Here is a 27,210-nt window from a genome sequence, read left to right as displayed (position 1 = left end):
CCAAATGGCGTTGAGATAGACAAAGAGTGCGATGAAATTAAAAATGGAATTTACTCGTTAGTCGCATTTCCAGTTTATTGCCAACTAACTTTGATGCGAGGCATTATCGGTGAAAAATTGATAGCTGCCGCTCCAAAGGAATCCCTGTGATTGCAAACGAATGGAGTGAAAAATTGCAAAAAAGCTCTTTTGCTCAGACAGCGACAATTGGCAGACAGAGAGTCCATCAATAAGTCAAAAATGTACATAATCCGAAATGCATTGTAAAGCGAATATTTTATGAGCACAGTATTTGATCTTATAAAGCTGAGAGGGTTACAAATTGTTTGACTGGTTGGCAAATGGACAAGTCACATGCAATATAAAATTACTACGCCCTACTATTGATACACTATTTATTAAATATACCAATACAAGTTTGAATTTTTCTTTGTGAAAAACCGCCAAAATCATATATTATCTTAATCATTCATTTTAATAAGAATGTTTTTGTGCTTTTCAAATTTAAGCATACAAAAAAGAATCTAAATGTTTGGACCAGAAGCAGGCAATAAATTTGCCACCACCTGAAGGAATGAAATTCTCCTCAGTATCTCCTTTTATTCTTAACAGTTTATCAACGGCTGACCATCGACCTTGGCCACAACATTAAAGAGCAATATAAATGCCTGAAGAAACTTTATAGAACGCTGAATAGTGGAGGAAGCAAATATAATTTTAACGGAGCGGTGGGTGCGAAAAGGACCGGACACAACGGGAAACGGCTAGCAAATAATTTAACTATCCTTGCGGTGTTTTCTGCCAGTTCGGACGACTATCTTTGCATCCATTTTGAACTGGCTATCGGTTGCTTCGCTTTGCATTCGCCTTCCTGGGTCACTCCGTAATGTGGTCGTGGACCTAATTGGAAATCAATAAGAGTGTTTCCGGTGCCGTTTAGCAGAGCTCCTGTTTTCACTGAAAACAATGTAACTCTTGCATTCAAAAAATGTCGAAATATATACAGGTATTATCTACATTTGAGAATATATGAGTGAAGATATTAAAGGGAGTTTTAAGTTATTAATATAATGTGTACTTGGGTTTAAATTTCTCAAGCCTTGAGGTTGTAAAAACTTTTTATATTACTTATTATTTTAAATACATTATTTTTTAAACTATTGCTGTACATTTTTTTATGTGCAGACAACTAATACACGTTCGATTCTCTTTTGGAGCCACCAATTTCTGGCACCAGTTCAAAGTTGCCTTTGCAGTTTTTTTACACCCACGCTGGCCTTACTTAGGCTACTTATGCCCCATTGCTGCCTTCCAAATTGAATGAAAGCACATTTTGATTGAAAAGGAAATTTACGGTGAACTTATATAGACACAGTCAGGAACCGCAACAGTTCGCAGGACCTGGGGGATCTCCTGCACGGCTGCTTTAACAGCCAATGTAGCGTTGCCCGTCGCAGCTCCCGGCGGATTTATCAGTCAATGTTGGAAAATTAGTTAACGGGTTTTCCCGAAAGTTTTTTTTTTGCACGCCAACTTGTCCAACAAGTTCCTTTGGCCCACCAAAATATTTAAGGCTCAATGTCCACAAAAAAGGGAAATTGGGGGCAGGGATTTTCTCGGTTTCGTTCAACGGAAAAGGAAACCTCAAGCGTTTGAAGTTGATGGCCGAAATTAATTAAAGGTTGGTTAGGGAAAGTTTGGTAATTAACCTTGAAGCAACGGGATTTAAGTCAAATCTAAAGTTGAATACCAAAGCAAAACAAATTTAGTTTCTAAGATCTAATAACTTTATTTTATATAGATAATTGAGGGTAGGTAGTGATTTTGGATTACATAGTGCGTTTAAACTACTATAGACACAAGTTCCTTTATATAGTCACTACATTAAATATAAGTAATATGCGTATAAGAATATTTTCATTTGGTTACAATTATTTCTACTCTCCGTGAACTATATTTTCAACACATTTTAATTTAGCGGGATGTTAAACTAAAATTCTATGGATATTTTGTGCCCTCTGTGCCCTGAAACCTTCGCCTAAAAATTATAAACTGAAATTGTAAATCTTCGCTTGCATTTTGTATATATTTAAATTGGTACTAATTTATTTGTTTAATATATGTAGTTGGTAGTTTGTATTTTAGGTACTTCTTGACATTCCTGACACATAAAATGTATATTAAATATATATATATTCTTCGAATAATTGATACCATACAAAGCACATTCATTGAGATATATATATATCATGTTTGAAAGTAGTATGTGACTTGTTTAAATCTTTATCCTGCTTAAAACGTATCCCTGCAAGTTCCTTTATTCCAAAACGTCGTAACATTATGTATAAATGATATTAGTACAGCCGTGTTCACAATAATAGTTATATTCCATGAATAAAAAGATAATATTTAGTTTTTTTTTTAAATTGAAAATATATATAAATCATTTCCGTTGCTCCTATTAATTTGAAAAAAGCTGTACCTGTTTCCTGATGTTCAATCCACACGCGGAATCATGACTTTTGTTTATTAATTAGTATTTTTTAATAGAGTAAGGGTTTGTGATTGTTTTATGTTTATTTAATTTTGTAGACTGAAATTAATTTTATGAAGCTGCGAAAAGTTAACCGTCATAATACCAGTTTTAATGAGTTATGTGCAACATCTTTTTCCAATTTATTTCAAACTCGATGCCCATTGAGTATCGCACAACGCGTTCAAAAAAAGGTTTAGTAACCGCTATGCCGATTTAAAAATCTCAGAAACCACAGAATGTAACAGAAATGTTAAGTGGTAAGATAAAAGGTGTGAACATTTGCTGCATCCATATTTAAGCAAAAAAAATGAAACGATGTGCTTTTTCATGCTTTAACCCTTACTCCAGACTTACTTTTACCCAAGACAACCACCGGCACGGTCCTTACTTAGACACGAACCAAGAGCAGCCGGCAACTGTGGAAGCTAGTTCTTGTTGTTTGCGTTTTTGGCCGCGGTAGCTAAATTGTTTGCCGGTTCCTGGAGTGGAACCCATTGGGCCGTAGCATTTTTGGCGCGGAAAATTTCCTCAAAAAATATTTTCTCCTCAGTGCGAACTTCTGGCGAGTTTCCAATGAGAGTACGACCCAAAATTTCACTGGAACCTGCAAAATATATAAAACGATATGTTGCTATATTTACCAACTGTAAAAATTCAAAATAATGGGGCTTAGCTGTTCATAAGTTTAAAAAATTGTCTCAGAGCATTACAAAATACACAAATACAAAAAAAAATACACATTTTTCGTTAGAGAAAGGCATAACCAAATTCACAAACATCAGAATTATTAACGTTGTTAGGTTCGCCCTAAATAGTATATAAACGGAATTAAAGGGCTTAGTTCTAAAAGTACTCGGTTGTCGTTAAGTTGGATATTACCATGAAATTCATAATTATTTCGATTATCGTCACATTGTGCTTACTAAGGCAAAGGATTTTTGGATATGATGAAGGTAAATAATACTATTTGTCTTTACTGTAATACTCAATGAACAAGTATTTTATTGTTATTATTTGTTCCAATAGAGAGATGTGATGATGATCTCAACTCCTCTGAAAATGGTTGTGCCAATCAGCCCGAAGTCACGTATTCACATTTTTATAATAGTTGCATCAAAGTCCAATTTTGCGAAGCCGATAGAAACCATAACTCAAAAAACAGATTTAGGACTTTTGCTGAATGCGATATGGCTTGCCTTGGTAAGATGCTGGAAAAAGAGTTGACTTTCAATACTTAAATTAACTTTTATAATTAATAGGACATCTGCAAAAATATTCACTAGATGCACCGCAAACTGAGGAACAATATGTGGAAGCAGTTGAAAAATTCAGAACTGCATTTTATCCGGGATAAAACTATGGACAAACATTACGATACAATTTAAATTGGAGCGCAGCCGACTTAAGAAGCCCTGAATAATTGTGTTAAATTTTTCTAAATGTTAGAATGGCAAGTAAGTCAGTTTTTGAGTTGCTCATTAATGAAAGTTAAAGGCGATGGAATTTTTGGCACTAAACATATAATTTCGTTACTCACCCAGTAAGCCATCGTGAACCACTGTGAATTCTAGTACACAATTTTTCAGGGTCTCCTTGGCCACATCGAAAGCCAGGGCTTCATTGTAAACGGGATTCAGGGTGCCCCTTTGGACGCCCGTCTTGCGTTTCTTCATTTTCTTGCCACCGGGACCCAGAAGAGTAACCTTCACATAAGGATCCGAAGAGTTGCGGGCATCGTCCACGATCCGCAGATTTCGGGCCTTGATCAGGACCACCATCAAACGTTCGGCAGATGGCAAATAGGCCAGGGACACCATTATATCGCCCAGATCCACCTTCATATCTTGAGCCGAGGCAGAACTGAGGGGGGTCCAAAGCTTCAACTGTTCACTCAGATCCAAGTTGGCCAGGTGCAGTTTCGTTCCCCCAATGCAAACGTGCCGGGAATAGGCATCAAAGTCGTACAGTAAGATCTCCACTGTTCGTTTGTCAATTACTCCGGCGGTTACCTCAAATACAAACTGCTCGTCGAAAACTAAATTGAAAATAAATCGTTAATTTAAAAGTGTTTTAACAGAATGAAAAAATGTAATATAAAATACATTCAGTGAATTAGTACCTGGATTAAGGGTCCTTTTGTGAATGCGTGTCTGCCAGAAATTCTTTTTATCCGGCAACAATCGAACCTTGGCATAGGGGTCGGCAGTTCCACTGAATTGCCTAGGCTGCAGATTCTGAGCCTCCAGTAGTCTGACATTAAGCAAGCCACCAACAGGATCATAGCCAATGCTCACATGCAAATTGCCGCGGACTTCATTAAGCGAAACGGGATTGATGGTCTTGGGCTGAGAGTGCTGCAAAATGGCATATATGTTATATAAAAAAGAAGTTGTAAAATAAAGTAACACCCTTTACTTACACTTCGGTACAGGGTCATGTCTATTTTAGTGTGATCCAGTTTGGCATTCATGGAGGAAACCCTAGGACGACTGGGGTGCATGGCCAGGACCACATGCTTATCGGATCTGGCGATGGGAACAGAAGTGGTTGAGCAGTAGGACAGGGTGTTGGACTTCAGGCTGCCGGTGGGCGAAGTTGGGGTGGGTGGTGCCGACTCCTCGGTGGTGTTCGACACCTGTTGCTGTATGGCGGCCGTCGAGGTGACCGAGGCGGGTACCCAAAACGCAGGGTCATTGTCCTCGCTCTTCAGGGAGGTGGGGCTTAGGTTGCCGGCATTTCCGCTGCCAAATTTCCCACGCGGCACCTCGTTTATGCTGTCCACATTGTAGCCCACGGCACCTGCTACCAAGGCCTCCCTGCTAAAGTGAAAAACAATTTAAGGCGTTATATACGGTTATTACCATCAGGGGTGCTTGAAAAACTCGAACAGAAGTTGAAAAAAAATTTCAATTATCTTACACAGGTTTGCCATTTTCACATTGTGTTTCTTTTCTTATTTCGTTTTTATTTGGTTGTGAACAGCAAAAACCCTGATCACATTTACAAATCGTTAAAAAGGAGGTTTAAATTTAAAATAAATTCCAAAACACCATTTAAGTATAGAGTCAAACTAATATTGCATTCTTACTTTAAACAACGAATATTTTAAGTGTGTGATTTTTCTGATAAGAATATAAACCACATTAAACATAATATTAAACATAAACACATTTTGTTATTGATAGTTATTCTTTTCTAGATAATTTTTTTAATATACTGTAAGATTCATCGTTTGCTGTCTAAAAACAGTTTTCGTTTATAAAACAAACAATTTGTTAATACAAAACACTTGTCAAAATTAATGATTTCCTGAATTTTTTTCATTTAGATAAAAACCAATACTTGTGGGACCCACCTCTGCTGATCTTCATCTTTTTCGTTGGCCGACTCCAGAAGATTCTGTTCAAACCAGTTGAGACGATACCGTTTGGAGCAAGTGGTGTAGAGGGCTGCCCCAACGGCCGAAACCACTAGAAAGGATACCGAGGCATAGACGCCAATCTGGGCTAAGGAAATGTCCTCTTCACGTATGACAATGTCCATTTCTGAGGTTATGGGTCAATCTGCAAGAAAATAAGTGAGATCAATGGGTCAATGAATGCAGCAAATTCTTCCACACAACACATAAGATGACAACGTGGGTCAATTACTCGCCGTGACCCCGCATCGATTACTCTCTACCCGGCTAATGACACCCAAACTAGCCATAAAACGTTCATTAGCAAGTCAGGACCCTGGTATGTGTGCCTCATAAATAAATCAAAGCTCGGCACCCCACGTCCGACATTCATCTTCTCCGTTCTCTGGCTTTGTGGGTTATTAATTGAGCGGCTTAAGGTGGTCGTGGTTTTGTGGGGCACCGCAAAATCCTGACCGAAGGCACGTGCTGACAGTTCCCCACCAGCTTCCCGGGTCCACGAGGTGGATAATGTGGATAAAGGGGCCGGGGGGTCTTGTCTTTGTTAGACCGTAGCCACACAAAATTGCCATAAAGGCGCCTCGGCCTCGGTTAGTTCGCAATTAGCCGAGCAAACTGCCAAGTGACCCTCATCCCAGGCACCCCCACAAAGCCTCAAAATTACGCCCGCACTTAAAACAAAAAACCATTTCAGGATGTCCGCATAAAACTGGTTTGATCACTGCCCAAAATAGTAGTTTCGTTTTTTTTTCTCAAAAATGTCAAATTGTTTTTCCCTTAAATAAGAAAATAGTTTGAGATAACTAGGTGAAAAGGTTTTAAATTGTTTACTATTGGCCCACAAACTTGTTATAAACTTAAGTTATTTCTAAAAGTATCAAGATAAGTTTAAGAAGAAAAAAAGTTTTTATTAAGAAATTATTTTTAAAGGGAGTATCAATACTTTTAATATATATACTTTAATAAGCTAGTATCACATTATTATTGTAATTCCTTTCTGATCAATGGAAAATTAATGACCGCGAGATTTTGTGTATTAAACTTAATTGAAGTCCACAAAATGTAATTAATTAAAGGACAGCACTTTTTTTCTGTGCTATAGAAATGTAAAGAGCGTGGAGAGCTGCCAACAAAATGAAGCGATGTCTGTTTAAAAAGCAAAAGTATATAACCGACTTGTTAATTAATTAGTATATTTATATTTGAAAGCCACCTTTAGGTGAATCCTACGTTCCCTCATTTGCCTCAGACCCTTTCCCCACCCACTTGCACCCTTTTTTCTGGCCAATTTCAGCAAATTTACTTTTCGTTTATTATTTATTTACGGCTAACTTTTGTTTTGGGTCTACGCTTTCTTTTATGGCAATTGCATGAGGTGTGTATGCGGGTTCAATTCCTTGTTTTCCATCCTCCTGTTTCGCGTTCCTTGCAAATTCTTGGGGAAATGATTTATGTTCCCTTATGTGCAAAATAAGAGAGTACGAGGCTAAGTGCAGAAAATGTTGGCCCTTCATGTGGCTGCTTGGAAAATTTATGAAATTAGTTCTAATTTAAACTTTGACAGTTACGAAGATAAGCTGCTATCGCCGAAGACAGAGCAGTAAATTAAAGGAATAATTTGTGAAGCAGCACTTAAGCGCTTTATGTAGACATTTCCAGTGAAATCTATTTGCCAGTCATTTGCCATTAATCCCCTGGGAAATATGGCAGAATGCCATCGAACTGATATCACCTTCCTTTTTTCCAGCCGCTGCGCCAACAAAAGCGCGTTCCCCGCCCACGTATGTAAATCACACATAACCCAATCAATGTCAAATTGAGCAGATCCAAGAGCCACGCCTCTCATCATCAGTCAGCCATTCAGTCATTCGAGGTGTCCTTTTGCGCATTAATGTGCCAACATTGATGTCCTGACACTCGCTGCCTCCACAAATGTTTTTATCCCGGCACATGTGGTTATGTGGTTAAAATGATTTTTATTACCTTTCTTTATAAAATAGCCATACCATTTTGGGGTAAACTTGAAATACTATAAATAAAACTACCTACGACTGCGATGGAAAATAAATTAAAACCTTTCCCCAGACCTTGCTAATCAGATGAGCTATCTATGTCTTTCAGGGAAGAACACAATAATATTTTTTTTATATGAAGTTTTATTATGCAAAATATATCCTTCAAAAGAAGATCTAAGTAAACCAGTTCCACTTTGAACCCAACCTAAAAGCTTATGTAAGCTGAGTGAGGGTGTTTTAAAGAATCTGTTCCATGGCCTTTACTCCGTGTTCCCTTGTTGAGGCCAGGTATTTGCTCACATGCATCATTCGCACATGTGTGGGCCTCTGGGCATAGGGATTTATTGCTCCAGTCATAAATTTTAATACAAAAACCGCGCTCTAGCCCTTTGGCCCGACTGTGTGGTATTTGGTTGGCTTTGTAAATCATTTTGCGGCCTTTATCGAGCACATTTTCACTTTTCGCCGGAATACCTAGATAAGACCGCGGCACTACTTCCGCCTGTGGTTTTGTTTGCGTCGCAACAAAGTCAAGGGCAAAAATGCGTCCCTCCAAGTCCCGTAATGTGTTGACAGAGCGACTAAAATTAAGTTTATCTAATCGATAAAATCAACCGCATGGTTCATTGCCTGCCTGGGAAAACGGTGAGTGTGTGGGCCAGGCCGCTCCCGTGATTTCCCTAAGCTTCAGCTGGCGATTTCATCATCCTTGCTTAAAAAAATTAATAGATAAAAATGCCTTTCAGTGGACGCATTGCCTTTTGAATGACGCAATTATGGCAAATGATGCTCATTAGTCTAATGAAGTGTTTTGTGACTCAAAGACCCGTAGAATGGTCACAGTTGCCCTTCCATTTGTTGTTCAAATCCACGCCCTGCTGTTTTTTCAGGGCACGTGGACAATTGCAGTTGTCAGCAAGCCAAACTCCCTATTATCCTGTTGCCAGGGCAGTCTGATAATGTACAGTCAGCTGGATAGACAGATAATTGTAGATAATGTTTAAATATGTTCGCCACATATATTTAAAACCAGAAAAAATGAACTATTTATGTTTCAAGCCCTGAAAGTGAGTTAGTTCATTTTGTACAGGTAAGCAACAATTTTCCCCAGGCATTTTAAAATGGCTTTCTTTCTTTCGCAAACCGAATGGGTTTTGATTGAGCGGAAGTAAATTAACTCACAATAACGAGTTTTTTTTGCACTAAGACAGTTCCATTAAGCGAACATTTTACTCAGACTTCCGGAAGCATTTTGCCTCAATCCTTTCGGCTTTTGTTCGGTGTATCCTACCTTAGAGTATTGCAAAAGCATTGGCCAAGTGCTGGTTGCACACCTGTTCCCGACAGTAATTACATTACGACATCGGGTCCACGAGGATGCGCGTGTTGGCGTTGTCCTGAATTGTACTGGACAAAAGGCTGACCTGAACATAAAAATTAAACCCACACCAAGTACACAGAGAAAAAGTTTCCTTTGAGTAATTCTAATTTGTATTTTTTAAAGAAATATATTCTTTTTCTACCTAATTGTCATGAACATTTTAAAGCAATTATTTGTACGTGTCTGAATGAGTAATTAATTTGTTAAAGAAGCCCATGAGGTAAGTTATTGATTTTCATTAGAGTGTTTCTTCCATTTTTCTGTGCTTGTTTCAGTTGTAAAAGTAAACTTATGCAGGCTTCCTGGAATTTCTCATCTCGTGGCTTCCCGCACCTGCGCTGAACTTTAATTTGGCTTTACCTCATCCAGTGCAGTTTTATTTACATTCCCTCGAGCTACAAATGGATAACCTTCGGTGTGCATAAACAAACAGCAGAAGAGAAGGTTTGCCAGCACACGCGGTCCGAAGGGCACGATGGCCTCCAGGAGTGAGGGAGTCAGAGTTGATGGATGCGGAGGTCCTGGCCGTCAATAATCAGGCATCAGCACTTTGTATTACGCGCCGTAATGACACATTCGAGGCGCTAGTTTATCCACATCAGCAACATCATTATCATCATCAGCTCTGACCCCCTTTTGAGTCTCCTTTATGTGTCTGTTTTTGTTATTCGAGTTGATTATCTCCCACCAATGGCTGCGCAAGTTGTTGTCCTCAATGTCAATGGGATCAGCGGGGCAAATTGGAGGCTGACCCCATCGCAGTCTTTGCTAATTAGCCATCAATGAATATTTATAGCTTATGGCAGGGATACAGGGGATATACTATTAGAGGCTGAAAGCCGGCTGGGACCAGTGAAAAGGGCGTAAATGGATTTATAAACTTAGCAAGATAAGGAAAACTTGATATTAAAATGTTATCCCTTTGGAAAAGTTTCGATTACAGAATTTATGAAAGCATTAGCTTTTTTGAACTCGTCATTTTCTGTTTTTGTAGCCTTTTCCTTTTTCTATTTTCCACTAACAAATAACATACTAATTTAAATTCATCTTATCTTAAGTTAACGCCAATAAGAAATCAACATGTTTGTATATCTTTGATTAATAAACCCATCTGTAAAAGCCTTTTAGTTTAGCAAAATATTTTTAATTTAATATTCGAAATTAAAACTACAATTTTAGTTATCACTTTTAAGATATTAAAAAAGTCAAAACTCTTTTTTATTAAAAAAAAACAATTTCAATCCTTTATCTCCCTCTCGAAAACACTCAAAAGCCCGGAATATGCGATAAAAACGGAATAAAAGATCCCATTAAAATCAACAACCATATGTCAATTCGCCACAGGCCATTAAGCCATGGGACCCGACCAACGGGGCACAGAAAATATTGAAAATAAAAAATAAAACATAAGAGAGAGACTGGAAAAGCAAGATAAACAGCAATTTAATAAAGTGACCCAAAGTTATGCGCCCCCAGTCTAAGGGCGCCGAGCATAAAAATAAACAATAAAACGCTCATTAAAACGCTGAAAATGCCCAAGAAGTAAACAACGCAAAATGTTTACATGCGAACACAGGAGGACCAAAAAAAAAATAAAATGAAGGGAAAAACATGTCTTGGCGTGAGCTACGGAAATAATAAGTGTGATATTAATACTTGTGTGCTTTGAACAAAAGGAAACCCGCTCGGCAACCGACATAAAGGAATCCAGTGGTGGGCCACAGGCTAAACAGCTGCCAATAACTCAACAAGTTAACAAACATGGCTGGCTGGGAGCTTCTTTATGGCCTCGTCAATGTAGCCGTTGGCTGCTTTGGGCGACGTTTTTTGCATTAAAAATGCATTAATCTTTGGACACGTGATAAATATTCATGGCTCTCCGGCACCCAGAGATTTCTATAATAAATGCACTTCTTTAGTGCAGGCTGTTGACTGACTGACACGCAATATTCCTGGCAAAATGTATGACCAAGGTCGCTGGAAAAGAGCTCGATTCGGCGCTACGAAATGGAGGTCGGGGTTCACGGCCGAATACGGCTGTTTCAAGGACATACTTGTTGTGTTTGAGTGGTTGGCTACGTGGCCGAGTCCTGGCTTCTCCACCAGGTTAAACAGCCTGCGGCTGAGAAAATCCGGTCGAAATTCTTACTGCCTTTTCATACGGAATACACCAATCTTGGCAAAGGATCCCACATATGTTGGAGTACATTCGCAAGCGCACTCGACTAATTAAATTAAACATCCTATGCTTTGGGCGAATTTATCACAGCCACTGCAGATACGCGTTCCACGTGCCGTATACGCAATGCAATCATTTTGATCAGTAATCAGCTATTAATTTGCGAGAAGGGTGCCCAAAAAAAAAAGCGAGAAAGCAAATATATGATAATATATTTATGTGACGTAAATCTTTTTAATTTTTTTGCAAAAATCTGATCAACAATTTAAAAAAATACCAATTAATGCAATTAATGCACATACAGGTAGATTGTTTATTTTTGTAAACAAAATATCAATGGACTTGCGCATTCAAAAAAAATAAAACAGCATTCAATTTATTATTATTTCTTCAAGGCTTTTTCTGACTGTCTGAAAGTGTGCTGAGCCTTAATTCTTTAAGAAGATTAGCCAAATTTTATTTCCAAAAACATTTCCATAACTTTGTTTGCAAACTCCTATAAGAATGCCAAAAGATCACATCCCCCTCTCATATTAATTTTCTCAAGAATCTTTCTAACTGAAAATTGAGCAGAACTTTTCAATAGAAAGAAAATTCTCTGGCTTAACTTTTACAATAAAAGGTTGCCAGCTAACAATTCGAGCTGACGCTAGAAAATCAATTCACGTGCTCAACAAGTTCGAATTACATTGGCCCAACCAAAGCCTTGTCCAATAAAAACTTCACTCAGACTTCAAAGCGGTAACACACATTAAATATTGAATGTCTCGTTTGCCAAGCGTGCCTTAACTATTTTTCAATTTATAACATCAGATTTATATGCAAATCGAGTTCACATGAATCAAGCAGCTGTGTCAGTACTTACCCGATGAATATTTGCGAATCGGTGACTCAAATCCAAACAAAAATTGTGCAAACAATTTGCTTATTCAAATTGCTGCATGCAATTTTCCGCAACAATATGTTTACGAAATCCTTTTGACGGTCCGACGTGGCGTATGCGCAATTTGCTCTACACAGAGCAACGCATATTGTGCGTGCTTTGGGTTCCTAACGAGTTTTCAAAACAATTTCCTTATTAGCGGGCTTTCATTTATTTTTTATTTAATAATCCCCTTGTGCACACTGGTCAATTATTTCAACAAATGTATCCAAGCAGAGAGAGATGACTGGAAGCGGTTGAATTTTCCCTGTTGGCTCACGCGCCTCAACAACTTGGCCGGAGCGTTGCTGAAACTCGACTGTGTTGTTGTTCACCAAAAATTACACGCAGTTCCCCGATGTCATGTTCCATTTCACTCACACTTTGGCACCCAAAACACAGATGGGCTCATAGAAACACACAAATGCAAATGGAAAACTTCGAGGGCTCCTTTGATTCCGTTAAAACCTCTTATTGAAGAAATCATTTTTCTAAAGCTAATTAATACGTTTCATTTAGAGTTAAATAATAGCTCATTATTTATTATTAACCGGCTCTTTTAGCCAAAAATATACATGATTTTAACGTAAAGAAAAGCATTTTAACACAAAAGCTCCTTAACGAGCAACAGCTGGCTCATTTTGGAAAAGCCCGCGAAATCCCAAGCGTTTTATTATTTCAAACTTTTCCGCAAAGCTTTTGATTTTATAAAGCTTTTCAGGATGTCAGTTAGTTTTGAGATGCCACTTGTTTTATTTTCCTTCCAGTTTTTTTAAATATACATAGGTATACAATATTTTCTGGATTCTTGTCTGTTTTAAATGTTGACCCTCGAGATTAAACAAAACCGCTTGCTACTGATTTATATTACAATTAAAAATATTACTTGCTTAAAGATTGACTGAATAAAATTTTATTTATAGAAGATCAAAATGAATTGCACTTTTTTGGACTTGGTTTATTTCTATTGCCAAATACAAATTTAGATTGCGGGAAAAAAACCTGTGAATTAAAATCTGATCTTTTCTGACCTTTAAGTCACCAAAAAATCAAAATAATATTCACTTCTTTTATTTGTATTATATGCGATCGAGATGAATTGCACTTTTAAGCGCATTTAATATACATATTTAAATTGATTTGGTTTATTTATATTCCGAAAACAAGTTTAGATTGCGGGAAAAATATCAATGAACGCGTGGTATTCTCTTGATTGCCTTGGACTAGGGGATATTCTTGAAAATGAATTCACAAATAAAAAAAAAACAATATACTTTCCCAACTTTCAACAAAAGCCAAAACCAACGAGTAGTCACATTTCTTCTTACTTACTAATCAAAATATTTCCGACCGTGGACTTGACAATGCTTTTGAAGGTAAAGACTCGTACTTTTCTGGCTTATCTCAAAAACTTTTGCAAAATTCCGGCCCGAAATGATTTAAACTCAACTTTGATCTCCGCATCTACACATTTTTAGACTTTTTTGATAACACTACTCTCATCACTCTCATACAAATTTTATAGTCATAAAACAATCGGCCTTTTTCGCACAAATTGACGCAGGTTCTATTATCACGCAATTTGACAATGATAACCCAATATTACGGCTTCAAATTGTGCTCAAATTAATTTTTAAAGCTCAGTTATTCTCAGGCTTTTGTTGATGCTCTCAAGATATTTGATATAGGTTGAACCCCAAAGTCAAAGTCAAGTGGCTTAGGTAATCAGCACGTTATACGCTTGTCTTAACTATTCCTGCGGTTTTTTCATTGTAAATAAACGTGATGATGCTGATCTTAACACTGAGCTGCCAGCATATTAAATTACCAAACGATGTAAAAACCACACATCAAACTTGAACTCAATTGAAAATAATAAATAATAATTGTTCAATAACAATTGAACTGTGACGTCTTTTATACGCACATAATAATATTTTCTTCTTTCTGTTTGTTATTTAAATTAAGTAAAAATATTTTTGTTGTATATGGCGTAGTTAAAACAATTCACATCGCCTTGGTTTTTGTTATATTTATACAACACAATTCACAGAACTATTTAATTGCGTTCTGTCTGGCGCCGTTTTAAATTGGAAATTAAATATTAAGACTATTTTCATCAGACCTTTGATTTCATAAGTACGATTGATTAAACATACTCACGTATTATTAAAAAGAAACTTCTGATAGTTCAAATAGTTCAAAAGCGTGGCATCGTTTTAAAAATCAGCATAATTTCAAGTTCAAAGTTGTAATTAGCGATAATATTGAAGTCATTATCTCTGTTCCCATTAGACGCCTTCGAAAATTTAGAACAAAAGTCAGAGGCTTGACACAGATTGACACAATTTTTGGTGAATTAAAACGCATTTAAATATTTAAAGAAATTAAAAGCAGGCTATTAACCCAATACGTGTTTTGATTGCCTTAATGACTTGCGATCAAACGGTTCGAGTAGATGTAATTGATGCACGTTTGACTTGTACCAATAAATCAATTGTAATGCTGATAAGCTCCTTAAAAATTCGCCTTTTAAATAATTTTTCGCCCATAAAGAGTATAAGTTTGCAAGTAATTAGCTCATAGATCATCAGATTGTGAAGAGAATTCTATTACTTATGCTCATCTGCCCAAGCATATTGGGAATTTGAGTCATACGCGTGCGAGTGCCCATAAAATTAGTATTACCCAATCTCCCGATCTCAGTGCAATGCCTAGCCCTCCCATGAATATGGGTGCAAACAAGTTTGCCTATATAATGCCATATATATATTTGTATATAAAACCGATCTGTGGGAGCTTCGCTTCTCTGCACCCGAAGTCTTATCACCGTGCTTTCGGCCCCACCGATCAATTCACGTGTCGTCATTTATAAAACGATTACAGTCGAAGGCATGAATAACACTCGAGTGCCGGTGGCTGCACAAGAAACACACACAAGAGCTAAGAAAAACTGGAACTGAAACCGATCAAGCGAAACTCAACTCGACTCCAGACTGTCTGAAGTGATCGTGCGACGTTACAAATCGTTATATCAAATATTCGTAAAAGTGAAAGTAATTTACGCACAAAATGTCATCTGCGTTGACCAATCTTTTGCAATCGCTGAGGATTGTGCCCTTGGGCCATGGCAAATCCAGTAACCAAGTGGTGGTTGTATCGAACGCAAGGGAACGCTTGAAGGTGGAAGATCTGCCGGAAATTGCGCTGGAGGAGGTGGCCCAGCACGACAGCTTCGACGATTGCTGGGTGGTGATCTACGACAGAGTCTACGACGTCACCCACTTTCTGCGGGACCATCCTGGCGGCGATGATGTCATTATGGATCACGCAGGACGGGATGCCACCATCGCCTTCCACGGAACTGGACACTCTGGCGATGCCATCGAGCTGATGAAGGACTTCCTTATTGGTCAACTTCCCATCAGGCAGCATATCTTTCGAACTGGCAAAAACAAGGTCCTGTCCCTGGGCATACCGGAATAGTGTCAGCCGATCCCGCAACGATCGCCTTCGCCGCCGTCCTCCACGTTCTTATGTCTATATATGTTTTTAGAGTATTCATCGATTTTGTGTATAGTTTTAATCAGCTTATTTTCGCATTCCGCAAAACGGCTTTTGCTTAATCATCTAAAACCATTCAGCAAACTATGTATATTTATATGATGTTGTATATTTTTGTCAAGACTTGAAACGGATCTGAGATTAAATTATTTTATTTGTGACTGAGACTTTTTAGTATTTCACATTCGCTGGTTTGGATGTTTTTAACATAGAAGGGTTTCTTATTTATGCTGATTAAACTTTCTATCTTATAAAAATAGAAATAGCATTAAATCTGACTTAATCCAGTTATTTCTGCTGCTCAAAATTTTTAGCTTCAAAATACTCTCTACTTCAATAATACTTTATTTGGTAATATTCATCTTACACATAGTGGTTGACATTATGTAAATGCACAAATAAGAAATGCTTATGACAAAAATAAATATCACTTAACAGATTTTCACTTGGCTGCTCTGACAAAGAGGCTCTGGTTATCAACCTCCGTTCGTCTGACTAGTACACAAATATTTGGCCTTTTCCAATTGACTTAAGAATATTACTTGTTTTTTTTTTAATTGCTTATCAGAAGAACCATTGTTTAAAGGTGGTTCAGACTCTTATTTAACTGCTGCTGGAGGGCGGTTCGTTGTGGGGTCCTTGGAGAAGGGCCTGCAATTTGGCAGCCGCTGGAAAGGCTCCCAAATCCAAAGGTGCGGCTCCCGTGGTGCTTTGTATATAGGCCAGTAATCTAAAACAAAGAGATTGTTTTAATAACATATAAACATTTAACATTTAAAGATATTTTGATGTCAGTGGAGGCAGGCACACTCCTTCCTCTATTACCTCCTTAATTCCTCAAGAGCATTCTGCTGCATAAGAATATAGTTTTTGGCCAGCAGCAAGGTGGCTATTTTCGATAGTTTCCGCACAGAGGGTGAGTGGGCATAGGGAATCACACTCCTCAGCTCGTCCAGGGCATCATTCAAATCGTGCATCCTTCGCCGCTCCCGCGCGTTTATGTTCAGCCTTACAGTCTTTCCCTGGCGATTTTTCTGCTTGCCACCATTGGTGCCACTTCCTCCGGCTGAACCACTGGAAACAGCCACCGTGGTAGTGCCACCACTAATGGCAATGGCTGCGATAGCGGCGGCAGTGGGACTCAGCGGTTTCTCCGGGGCACTGGGTCCTGGCTTGTTCTCATCCGTTGGTGGCTGCTGGGACATGCCCATGCCCTGGGCATAAAAACCCCCCAGGCCCACCGATCCCAGTGGGGTTCGACGGCCGGGGACGCTTTGCGGTGGACTGGCGGTGGGGGGCGGGATGCTGGCCACCCAGCATATTGGCGGTGGGGGGTATCGGCATGTGGCCATGGTTGGGTAGACCGGGAAAACCAAAGGCCAGGTTAGAGGGATCCATTTCTATTTATTTTTCCGTGTCTTTTCCAGCTCTGCAAAAAAATAATGTTGAAGGGATGTGTAATCTTGTAGGGTAGTCCTTTCGCCTCAAAATTACTTTATTCAGGGTTGCAAAATGATATTATACAAATGGGGGTGGAAACTGTCAGCTGTTTGGTGGCGCCATCTGGCGGAATTTTGTTAAAAGACAAGCTTCCCAAAGCTACTCCTAGGTGGAGCCTTTAAATGTTTGGCGTCTATTTGAGAAAATCTTTTAATAGTCTCGTTGAAAACAAAAAATCACTACATTTAATCACTGAGCTTAACATTTAAATCAGTTAAAACAACCATAAACCATATAATTAATTATTATGTAAAAAATATATGTCTTTTTCGTCAAGCTTTATATAGCAGGCGCTTTAAAAGATGGAAAGATAGTTCAACGGGGTTATTCTTGTTTAAATTTAAGCCGGCTTTTTTTTAAGGTTTTCAAGTGCCAAGCAATAAACTATGCAATTTTATTTCGAACTTTTTTGCTTATAAAAAACCAGCATTTTCTTCTGCTAAAACGTTTTTCAAATATGCAAAATCACCGCAGCAATTTATTTTACTTGCTGTTAATTTATGGAACACTTTAAGGATTATTTATTTAAATTAACCACAAATCACAAGTCCGCTGGTGTATGAAGGAGACGGAATGAACGGAGCCCGGCAAAAGAAATTGGGGATTTAAACATTTTAAAAAATCGCACGCACCACAAACCAGGAAAAAAATTAAATGCGGCTGCTGTGTCAGAGGATTCAGATCCTGAATCGCAATCGGATTCGATGCGCGAGTGTGAGGTGCCCGGCAACAACAGAGACGACCGCGATTTTGTGGTGGGTTATAGTAGTCGGATAACGATTTTCCGATTTTTCTTCTCTCGCTCTCTCGCTCTCACTCTCTCTGTTCCATTCGCCCCGTCTCGCTCTCACTCTCTGACTGCCGCGTCGATTATAAACTTTTTGCCACCGACGCCACCGTCGCCGTTTGGTGTTAATCTCTTTCTGCAGAAGGAACATTATGAGGCACTACATAAAATGTGGGTCGGGTGTTGACGCCGGTGGTTGACGTTTAGTGGTTGTGTTTCGCATAATGCAGCATCCACACTAATACCAAAACTCAAGCTGTATGAGTCACAGTCGCTACACTCAAAAAAACAATTATTAGCTTCAATACTATTAAATATAGCCGTTAATTTAAATACCATACCCAAATATTTCAGGATATTAAGGATTAAAAAAATATTTTATAATATATCTAATATCTAAAATAGCTTCTTAAAAAAGTTTTTCAATAAATAAGTTACAACTTTTTTTATCTCGTATGTTTTGTTTTTATATTAATTTTGACCTTTTTAGAAATGTAAGTATTTGAAGTATTTTTTGACTTTGGCATGATAACACAAATTGTATTCGTACCCATCCTTTTGATCGTCTTGATTTTATTTATTTAATGGTCGATATGATTTTCTCCAGGTGTAAGAAGTTTTTAATGTCTTTGCCCTGGTTGTCCGAAAATTCATTTCTCTTGTTGTTCAGGATTTTTATCGTTTCGGTCCGTTTCAACCCCGATGGCCCTGCGCCACCCCTTGCACCCCTTGCACCCGTCGCACCCTGCATCCCCCTGGCCCTGTCCTTTGTGTGTGATTTCAATTTCCATTGAAACTGAATCTAATCACATGCTCACTGCCTGCTGATCCTGGCCCTGGCCCTCCTGCCTAGTCCTGGATCTCAGCTCCTTTCTGTTCCCTCGGGGGTTGAACAAGGAACATGGCCATAGTCCGAGCATCATAGCATTTCGCCTATATAGCATATCGCCCATATAGCATAGCACAGAGGATGCCGCATCTGCATGGCATTCTTTACTTGCGAGAGTGTGTGCGTTTGAGAGTTGCCTGGAAATTATGGTATCGCATTGTTCAAAGTTGGAACAATGCCATAAATGGCACATGCCAAATAATTTCGTTGGCAAAGGCATACTCTAGGATAGGGTATGCAAAATGTTTGGAAATCCCAACTATACTCCAGGCTTAACCAGTTGAAATTTGTGGCTTACATTTTCCCCAAAAACTAATTTATACGGTTGAATAATTCTATAAGTCCCAAATCTTTTTTTGCTGTAAAGATTTAACAGATTTCTTTACGGCTTTCTTAATGGATAAAAAATGTTGCTTTCAAGTCTTTCTTAAATATTTGTAATTAATGGCAATAAAAATCTTTAAAGAAAATAATAAATTTATTTTTTTCCCGATAAAAAGAGTATTGTTTGATGCGCTCTTGTCCAAACTAGTTATTTTAAGCATATTCTTCGTTAGAGCTGTCTCGAGACAACCAGAGAATAAAATTAAAGCCAACTTTGATAAATTAAACTTTTCCAAAATTAAATTTTAATTTTAAAGCGTTAGTTGATATAATTTCAAAATTTAATGCTTTTCATATCTAGTTATACTTTACTTCATCGTTCCCAAGAGTTTTTTAAGCATCTTATTGTTACAAAACAAATTGTTTTTATTTAATCAAGATATGGGTTTCATTAAAGTTTTTTTTTTTATTTTTAAAACAAATAAAATTTAGTTTTTCTAAGATACTGATAAGTTCCTTTTTTGATTTTTTTAAATGCAGAACAAGTTTTCAAGCTTAACATCTCTATGCTCCCGTCAACTGCAATGCCCACTAATGACTTTCCACACTTAAGGCTTCACAGGATATTTATGTATCGGTGGCCGAGTGTGTGTTTAGAGCTGCAGTCGTTTAGCCCTTAGAATAAGTCAAACTACGGGCGACAAACCTAATGACTTCGCGCATAATAAATTTAATAATTTGCGCTGGCAACTTTTCCATTTTCCCTTTGTTTGCGCTTCCCTCGTTTCGTAGGGGAAATTATTGTGTCAGATGTTCGGGGCAGCAGCCACCGTATGCCATTATTTTCAATGAAATCCGGAATCTGGACAGCCCCTCTAGGCAATGCACCATTTGCTCCGTGTTTGTGAGAGGTTTATTTTTTTTGTCGAGCTCGGATGTGTTTGCAATCGCACTGCACTCTCCCTTATTGTAATTGTTCTGGGACTAATTCAGTTTATATGCAGCATTTACATTGCAATTTACGGCATTCAGCTCCGGCCACCAAATTTTATTTCGACTTTTCAACCCCGGTCCCGACCGAATTAAAATTTTCGGTTTTTTCATTTTATAGTCACATTTTTATCAATCCATATACATATAGATGGGTATTTGTCGTTGGTATCCGGGTCCGGGTCCCCACGTCCGGCAATGAGGAATTTCATTATAATTTGCATAATTTATGCGCGACCGTGATTTGCATAATTAAGATTTGTACATTTGTGCATGCCAGTCATCATTAGCTTAGGTTCCGCACTGCGGACCAATTGTAAACGGCCAGCCCAGGGATTTTTTGGCTTCGTACCTCGCGATCCGTCAAGGGGTTGTCAGGGGTTAATGGATGGATGGCCCTCGAACTATGTCACTTGTTCGGTTTAAAATCGCTTTATTCTAAATGAGTATTTTTATCCAGGAACAGAAGCTGATTTCTAATTCTTTTGAAAAATTCATATATGTTCTTTACAGATAATGTAACAAGAGTTTATTATCAAAATTATATTAAATACTTTATAGAAAGCCACCTTTAAATTTAACGTTAATATTAATTATTTTACAGTTACTTTAATATTTAAAATATATATTCATAAATTTAAATAGGTAAAACAGAGCTGTAAGCTATAAATTAAACTTTAGGTATACAACGGTCGAGTGCTTAAGAAAAGCAAACCCTCACTTGCTCGTTAGAGAAAATTACAAATTCAAAAGCCCAGAATCCCCAACGAAACCCCAATTTAAGGTTTGGGTATGCGCAAATTAGACAAAACCATGGAATTCTTGGTTCTATGGGGCTCAGCACAACTAACGGCACTCCATGGGGCAATATGAATCAATCATTAGCATTTTATTGTTGAGAAACCAAATTGGCACATTTATGAAGAAGTCTTCTGCCCACCGCTTTTGTTTCCACTTTGGAGATTCAGTTGATTTTTGTTTTTATGGCTTCCTAACCTTATTATCGATGGACTTTTGTTGTATTGGCAATATTTATGGCAGCCCATGACGGTTCGCCTAATGATTCCCTAGCGTATCGTTTTCAAGGTAGCAGCTTCGATCCCTAAGCCACAGATACACACGCACACTCAAGCCAGTGCCCATATTTTATTTCGTTATTTTTATTGGCAGACGTCAACGAAATACAAAAAATGTGTCAATTGTTCGCTGGGGAAATCGCTGCAGACTTGTGTTTGAAATAAGAACAGAATGAAGATATATTTATCGCTCATTTCCGGCTTGACAAGCTCTTGATGCGCTTTTGCCATTAGCCATAAGTTTTCCAAGGCAAAGATAAACTAGGCCCATTTGGGGTAACAAAAGAAAAACACGAGAAACATTTGGAAGATTTCATTTTATTGGCCAAACAAAGCAGAGAATATTTTTATTTTTCTTATTAAGTAGGCGTGACAAATATTTCATTGGTATTATACAAATTGAAAAACAAAGTATTCATTTAATTTCTGGATTGTATAAATTCTTAGGATTTACAATTGGAACTATAACAAAATTTTTTTCTTAGTTAAACCAACTTAATATATTGTTCATTTTCATCAGGTATTCAAAAATGTTTTCATTTACTTGGAAAACAATTTTGTACTTACATTTAAAAGAAAGTCCATAATGGTTCTGCTTCTCGCTTTATTAAGTTCTAACCCTCGCCAAAAACCTTCACACTCTAAATAATTACCGAGCCTCACATAAAACGTGCCTCGAAAACGGGAAACTGTAACGCACAGCATTCGATTTCCCCATTTGATAGGATTTCTCATCCATTAGCCGAACTGAATGGATTGCGACGAGCTTTTATTGATTACATCTAATGCTCATCATATGCGCTCTTCCAACCAACAAAAAAAAAAAGAGCGAAATAATAATAATTTCAGACAAAGGGAAAAGCGTGCAATATTTTATCAAATTATGCGATGTATGCAACTTCCTCTGCCGAGCGAATCTTTAACACCCCACTGCCCACCCGGGCGTACTTACAATTTATCAGCATCAAATGGAAACCAAACAGCGAGGGTGAACCCCTGAGTTCTGCAAGGAGTTGGGGGTGGTAAGCCAGCTACAAAACAACAATAACAGTGCCGTAGCAATACCAATTCGAATTAAAATGCTGCTGATGCTGGGCGAAGATGCGAATGAGGATGAGGATGAGGATTCAGCACCACCCCCAAGGGTGGAAAAGGGGTTGTTTGTCGGTTTCCCTTAGGTTTCAGTTTTTTTTTTTGTTTTGCGCGCGTTGTTGCAAATGGATATGGAATGTTACACAAACAAAATGGGAGTAGGGTGGCCGAGTGGAAGTCGAAAAAGAAGAGCTCGAATCAAAACCGAACACCAAAAGGAGAAACAGGATGGAACAAAAACACAAAAAATAGCTGGCACGGACCACCACGCACAGGACACAGAAAGGACCACGCAACCAGGAACCAGGCGAAAACAAAGGGCACAACTTTGGTACGAGGGGCGAGGGCGAGGGTGAGGGACGAAGGTCTGTGGGTGGATCAGTGGGAGTAGGGTGCAAAGTGGAGGAGGGTCATGCTGTACGGACCCAGCAACGCCCAAGTACAGCTCGATAAATGCCGGCTGAGTCGGCTCTGGGTCTCTGGCCTACACCGATCGAAAAATTATTACTTTAATTTAGTTGTTAATGTAAAATTTTTTTTGCTAATGACATTTTTATATAAAATAGTAGCTGTTTAAAGAATTCTTTGAAAAAGTATTTCACAGATAGTTACATATATAAAAACTTATATTAAAGTTATATTAATTGTAAGTTATATAATAAAGTTCCATGTAAGTCTTATTTTCTCAAATAATTTTAATTTATTTAGTGGTGTCCAATAAATTACTTACCAAATTACTTACTTACCAAATATTTTCTTAGAATTTAATCTAGCAGCCACAAAAGCTTTTTTAATTTTAACAAAAGTTTACGTTTGGAAGTACAATCTTTGATCCTAGTAGAATTATATGTATTATATAATATATACAACAAATGAAATATAAAAATGATATATTTTAACTTAAAACAAATTCCGTTACCCATTTAGCTTATCGGAAACATAAATTAGATTTTGATATCGATTTATCTTTTTAAATACAAAACTCAGAAATGGTAACTCATAGAGAAACCAGAACTGTAAACTAAAAGAGCATAACGTAGTTAAATAAAAATATATTTTTATTTTTAGTCAAATTTTAGTTAATATATCTTTTAAGTTTAGACATAATCCATTATTTATTAATTTTTTTTGCGTGTACTGACCCCGAACCAGTCTCGATCGATGTCTATGACGACGACGATGCTGATGCTGATGCCCCTTGGTGCGTTTTGGGATTATGCGTCGTTCGGCAGCGTGGCACACGCATTTCTGATTATGTCCCTTACCAAAAGGCAGCCCTGGTCTGCAATTACAATCGTAGTCCAGGTAACGGCAGAAGGTATTCGATATTGTACACTTACACCCCCGGCACAATTTCCAACACCCAGTCCTTTGGCGAGTCAACTTTTGTTCGGTTCCTGTTGCTGATTTTGATGAATTATGCACTCTCGACTGTCGTCCTTGTTGCCGGGTGGATGTGCGACTGCCGGATGACAGTGTGCTGCAAATGGCTGGGCTGCCTCTAATGATGTGTCCTTATTCCTAATGCTTTCAGCGCAGCACTCCGATTAGGCCGGACTCCCATCCAAGAGGTGTGTGCCGCCGGGTGAGATTTCTGTGCCGAGATATTGAATAATGCATGGCCGGGGGAAATTCGATTCCCCGCAGAATATCGTGCCTTCTGCTTTCCCATGGGAAAATTTTCGAATATGCTCTCGCAGTGGGTCGAAACTTAATTTTGCACTTAAAACAAAGGTCTCGCTTACACTTGTTTAGGAAAAATGGAATATCAATTTAATTTAATCTTGTCCAGATAAGACAAGACAAGATATTGTGAATTATTTGGAGCTGATTTATTTTCTACACAATCAGTAACCGAATTTTAAACTTTTCAAAATAACTAATATTAACTCTTTAAAATGTTTTAACTTTTTTAGAAGTGTTGCTCTTAACGAAACCTACTCTAAATTGGTTTCTGAATCCTTGTCAGCTTTAAACTCCCCTATTCCCGTAATCAAGGCGTTTGGGGATCAGAATGTGCTACGCCCACAACATCCATTAATGGATAGCTTGCAGTAGAACATCGAAGTGACAGCGGTTGAGCCAGGGATTCATAACAAATTGTTGCGCTGACGTTGATTAGACGTGGGGCGAAACCAATCCCGGACTCACCCGAAGCAACCACTAGAGCTACTCACAGTAGTGACCAGTACTATTATTACACTGAAAAATAAATCAGATAAAACAAATAAATTTAACAATAATTTAAGTAACGTTAAAACTTCAATTTAAAGGTTAAATTTTAACTGCGATCAATGATCGATTCAAGCCATTTCATTGAACTTAAAATAAATGCATTGAAATTCGTTTAGAGTGGTACAAAAGTTGATCATTTTAAGCTCAAGAACTCGCAGCAGAAAAGTAGGAGAGATTGTTATTATTATTATCATCATCTTTATATCCTAAACTTTCTAAACTAAGACTATACATCTATTTTAGTTTGGTTGTTGCTCCTTGTGCTCAGTGCAGTGATTCCCCTTGGTCGTTGTCCAACATCAGTCACATCTTCAATTGAATTGAATGTACGTGTGTTCCTGACGCCCGGAGCCGCCTAAAAATTTTGTTTAGTTTTCGTTATTGCCTCCTTTTTTTGTTTGAGGGGATGTGGAACGCTGTTAATGACTGATTGTGCGTTTCTCAGCGATCCGCCAAATGGAATTTTGATTGCATCCGCTTACGTGCCACCTCCCTGGGAGATCATTAAGGGAATCCATCTTGGTCTAGTTAAATGTGTCACGTCAGCAATTATTTGGCCACATGAGGCACACAAACATTGAGTTTTCCTCCACCACCTTCGTTCTTCATTTTGTCTTTTATTTTGCGAAGAGGAACGGGAAGACATCAAAATAATTTCGGCATTTATGCGCAATTTCTTGGGTTCCATTTTTGCATTTTGGATGATTCTCATTTATTTTATTGTGCAGTCGAGCGCATAAAATGTGCAATAATAAATGCTGACTGCCGACCGGCGTCGACTTTGTCCTGCTCCCGCTCTTGCAAAAAAAAAGCGCCCCATCCCGCTCGGACTTAAAACTTTATGTGCATATAACATTTTTTACCCCACCCTCCGGCAGGACTTTCGGTCGGTTGGACGGACTTTTGGTCGCTGGCTGGCATCGTTAACATCATCAGTGAAGCAGTCAAATGCTAATAGCTGCCATTTCCTGCAGGTCCGGCATTGGCGAAAAGCGGAGCCGGGAGCGTTCAGGAAAATTATGCGCACAAGCGAAGTTGCGTTCTTCTCGGAGCTTCTCTTCGCGTCTCTAGTCGCATTTTATGTACATTCTTCCTCTGTGTGCTTTTCTCGGTTCGCTCAGTTTGTTTGTAGCCTCCCCACTGATTATGCTTTGGTAAAAGCGATGAAAAAAAAATGGAAGACAAAATGAAAGAGAAAATACTGCTAGAGTGGGGAAAATATACAACGAAAATGTTGCATTTTCATTGTAAGTTTGCCAACGCCATTTACATTTTAGAATATGCAGCAAATTAAAACAGGAAGGAACTTTAACGAGGGGCGGAATAATTTAGAACCTCAAGTGAACTTTAAGACCATAACAAAAAGTAATAAATTGTAATATATTTCACAAATAGAATAGATAACTCAAAGAATTTTTTTTTTTTTAGGAAGGAGTTTATTTTTCTTTTCCTATTTTTGTTATCTTCTATGATTTGAAATAACCATTTAATGTTTAAACGTTAGATATAAAAATAAATTAACTAAAATCAAAAAAGGAGTATCTAAGTCAGCCATCAGCCAATTTGATTTACCACTTAGTTTTTCCATTTATAAAATTCAGCAAAAATAAATTTAACTGTTGGCAGTCTCAAATTGTATCTCAACCAGCAATCAAAAGTTAAAACATCCAAAAGTTTTACTTAAACAAGCAAAACAGGAGCAAGCAATCATAATAATGTTACTCTGATTTTATATGTCCCCGATAGATTTAACAAGCCACAACATCCACCATGCAAAATATTCGTAGAGTAAAGAAATTCCACAAATCATTACAACACAACCGCAAAATATAAAACCCTGTGGAAACTTTTTGACGTTCGAGAAAAAGAGACAGAGGAATGACGACATAATACCAACGTCAGTGAGGGAAAAGGGAAAAGGGAAGGACACCTCCTTATCCTTGAGTTTCTTTTTACTTTTTGTCTTCCTTTGACAGCGGCAGATAAATTGAATCAAATGAGGAACGAACGAAGATGTCAGGAAGCCAAACTTTGCATGCGTCGAAATTCAATTCTAATTAACATAAATTTCCACAAATGAATGTCAACCGCAAGAGGCTGTCTCGGAACAAAAAAAAAGCAAAAAAAACCGAAAACTCATACTTTGTTTATGCGAGCCTGCTTTTCGATATCATGTTAATAGAAGGCTTTTAAAATATAAGTATATGAATACTTTTAAAATATATTTTTTCGAATAAAAGTGGTAGGTAATTTATAAAATTAGGTTCTATAAATAATACGAATGGCATTTATTTCAAAAGTT

At 37.9% G+C, this 27,210-nt stretch overlaps 3 protein-coding genes across 4 annotated transcripts; 1 reads left to right on the top strand and 2 right to left on the bottom strand.

Annotated features, from left to right (window-relative positions):
• Nucleotides 1–1,769: 1,769 nt before the first annotated feature.
• Nucleotides 1,770–12,764, bottom strand: LOC108139052 (synaptotagmin-5). 2 transcript variants are annotated; one of them, XM_017261670.2, is made up of 6 exons: nt 12,395–12,764; nt 5,892–6,099; nt 4,956–5,355; nt 4,656–4,890; nt 4,074–4,571; nt 1,770–3,140 (listed from the first exon to the last, which is right to left on the bottom strand). In XM_017261670.2, exons 2-6 carry the CDS (start codon nt 6,077–6,079, stop codon nt 2,962–2,964), a joined length of 1,500 nt encoding a protein of 499 aa, XP_017117159.1. In that variant the 5' UTR covers nt 6,080–6,099; nt 12,395–12,764; the 3' UTR covers nt 1,770–2,961. The 2 variants fall into 2 exon arrangements, with proteins under 2 accessions (XP_017117159.1, XP_017117160.1); XM_017261671.2 differs by having other exon boundaries at nt 4,956–5,352.
• A 2,574-nt stretch (nt 12,765–15,338) lies between these two features.
• LOC108139063 (cytochrome b5) lies at nt 15,339–16,182 on the top strand. The gene has a single exon (XM_017261684.1). The coding sequence runs from the start codon at nt 15,524–15,526 to the stop codon at nt 15,935–15,937; it is 414 nt and encodes a 137-aa protein (XP_017117173.1). The 5' UTR covers nt 15,339–15,523; the 3' UTR covers nt 15,938–16,182.
• A 418-nt stretch (nt 16,183–16,600) lies between these two features.
• On the bottom strand, nt 16,601–18,431 carry LOC108139062 (class E basic helix-loop-helix protein 22). The gene is given in 4 exon segments (XM_017261683.2): nt 16,601–16,745; nt 16,841–17,310; nt 17,312–17,444; nt 18,148–18,431. Coding segments are annotated over 3 exon segments (699 nt in total). The 5' UTR covers nt 17,414–17,444; nt 18,148–18,431; the 3' UTR covers nt 16,601–16,618.
• Nucleotides 18,432–27,210: the final 8,779 nt, after the last annotated feature.

This window comes from Drosophila elegans, unplaced genomic scaffold, assembly GCF_018152505.1.
Source record: "Drosophila elegans isolate 14027-0461.03 unplaced genomic scaffold, ASM1815250v1 contig_814, whole genome shotgun sequence".
NCBI classification, from domain to species: domain Eukaryota; kingdom Metazoa; phylum Arthropoda; class Insecta; order Diptera; family Drosophilidae; genus Drosophila; species Drosophila elegans.
The sequence above is the reverse complement of the archived record's forward strand: the minus strand, read 5'-3'. Positions and strand labels throughout refer to the sequence as shown.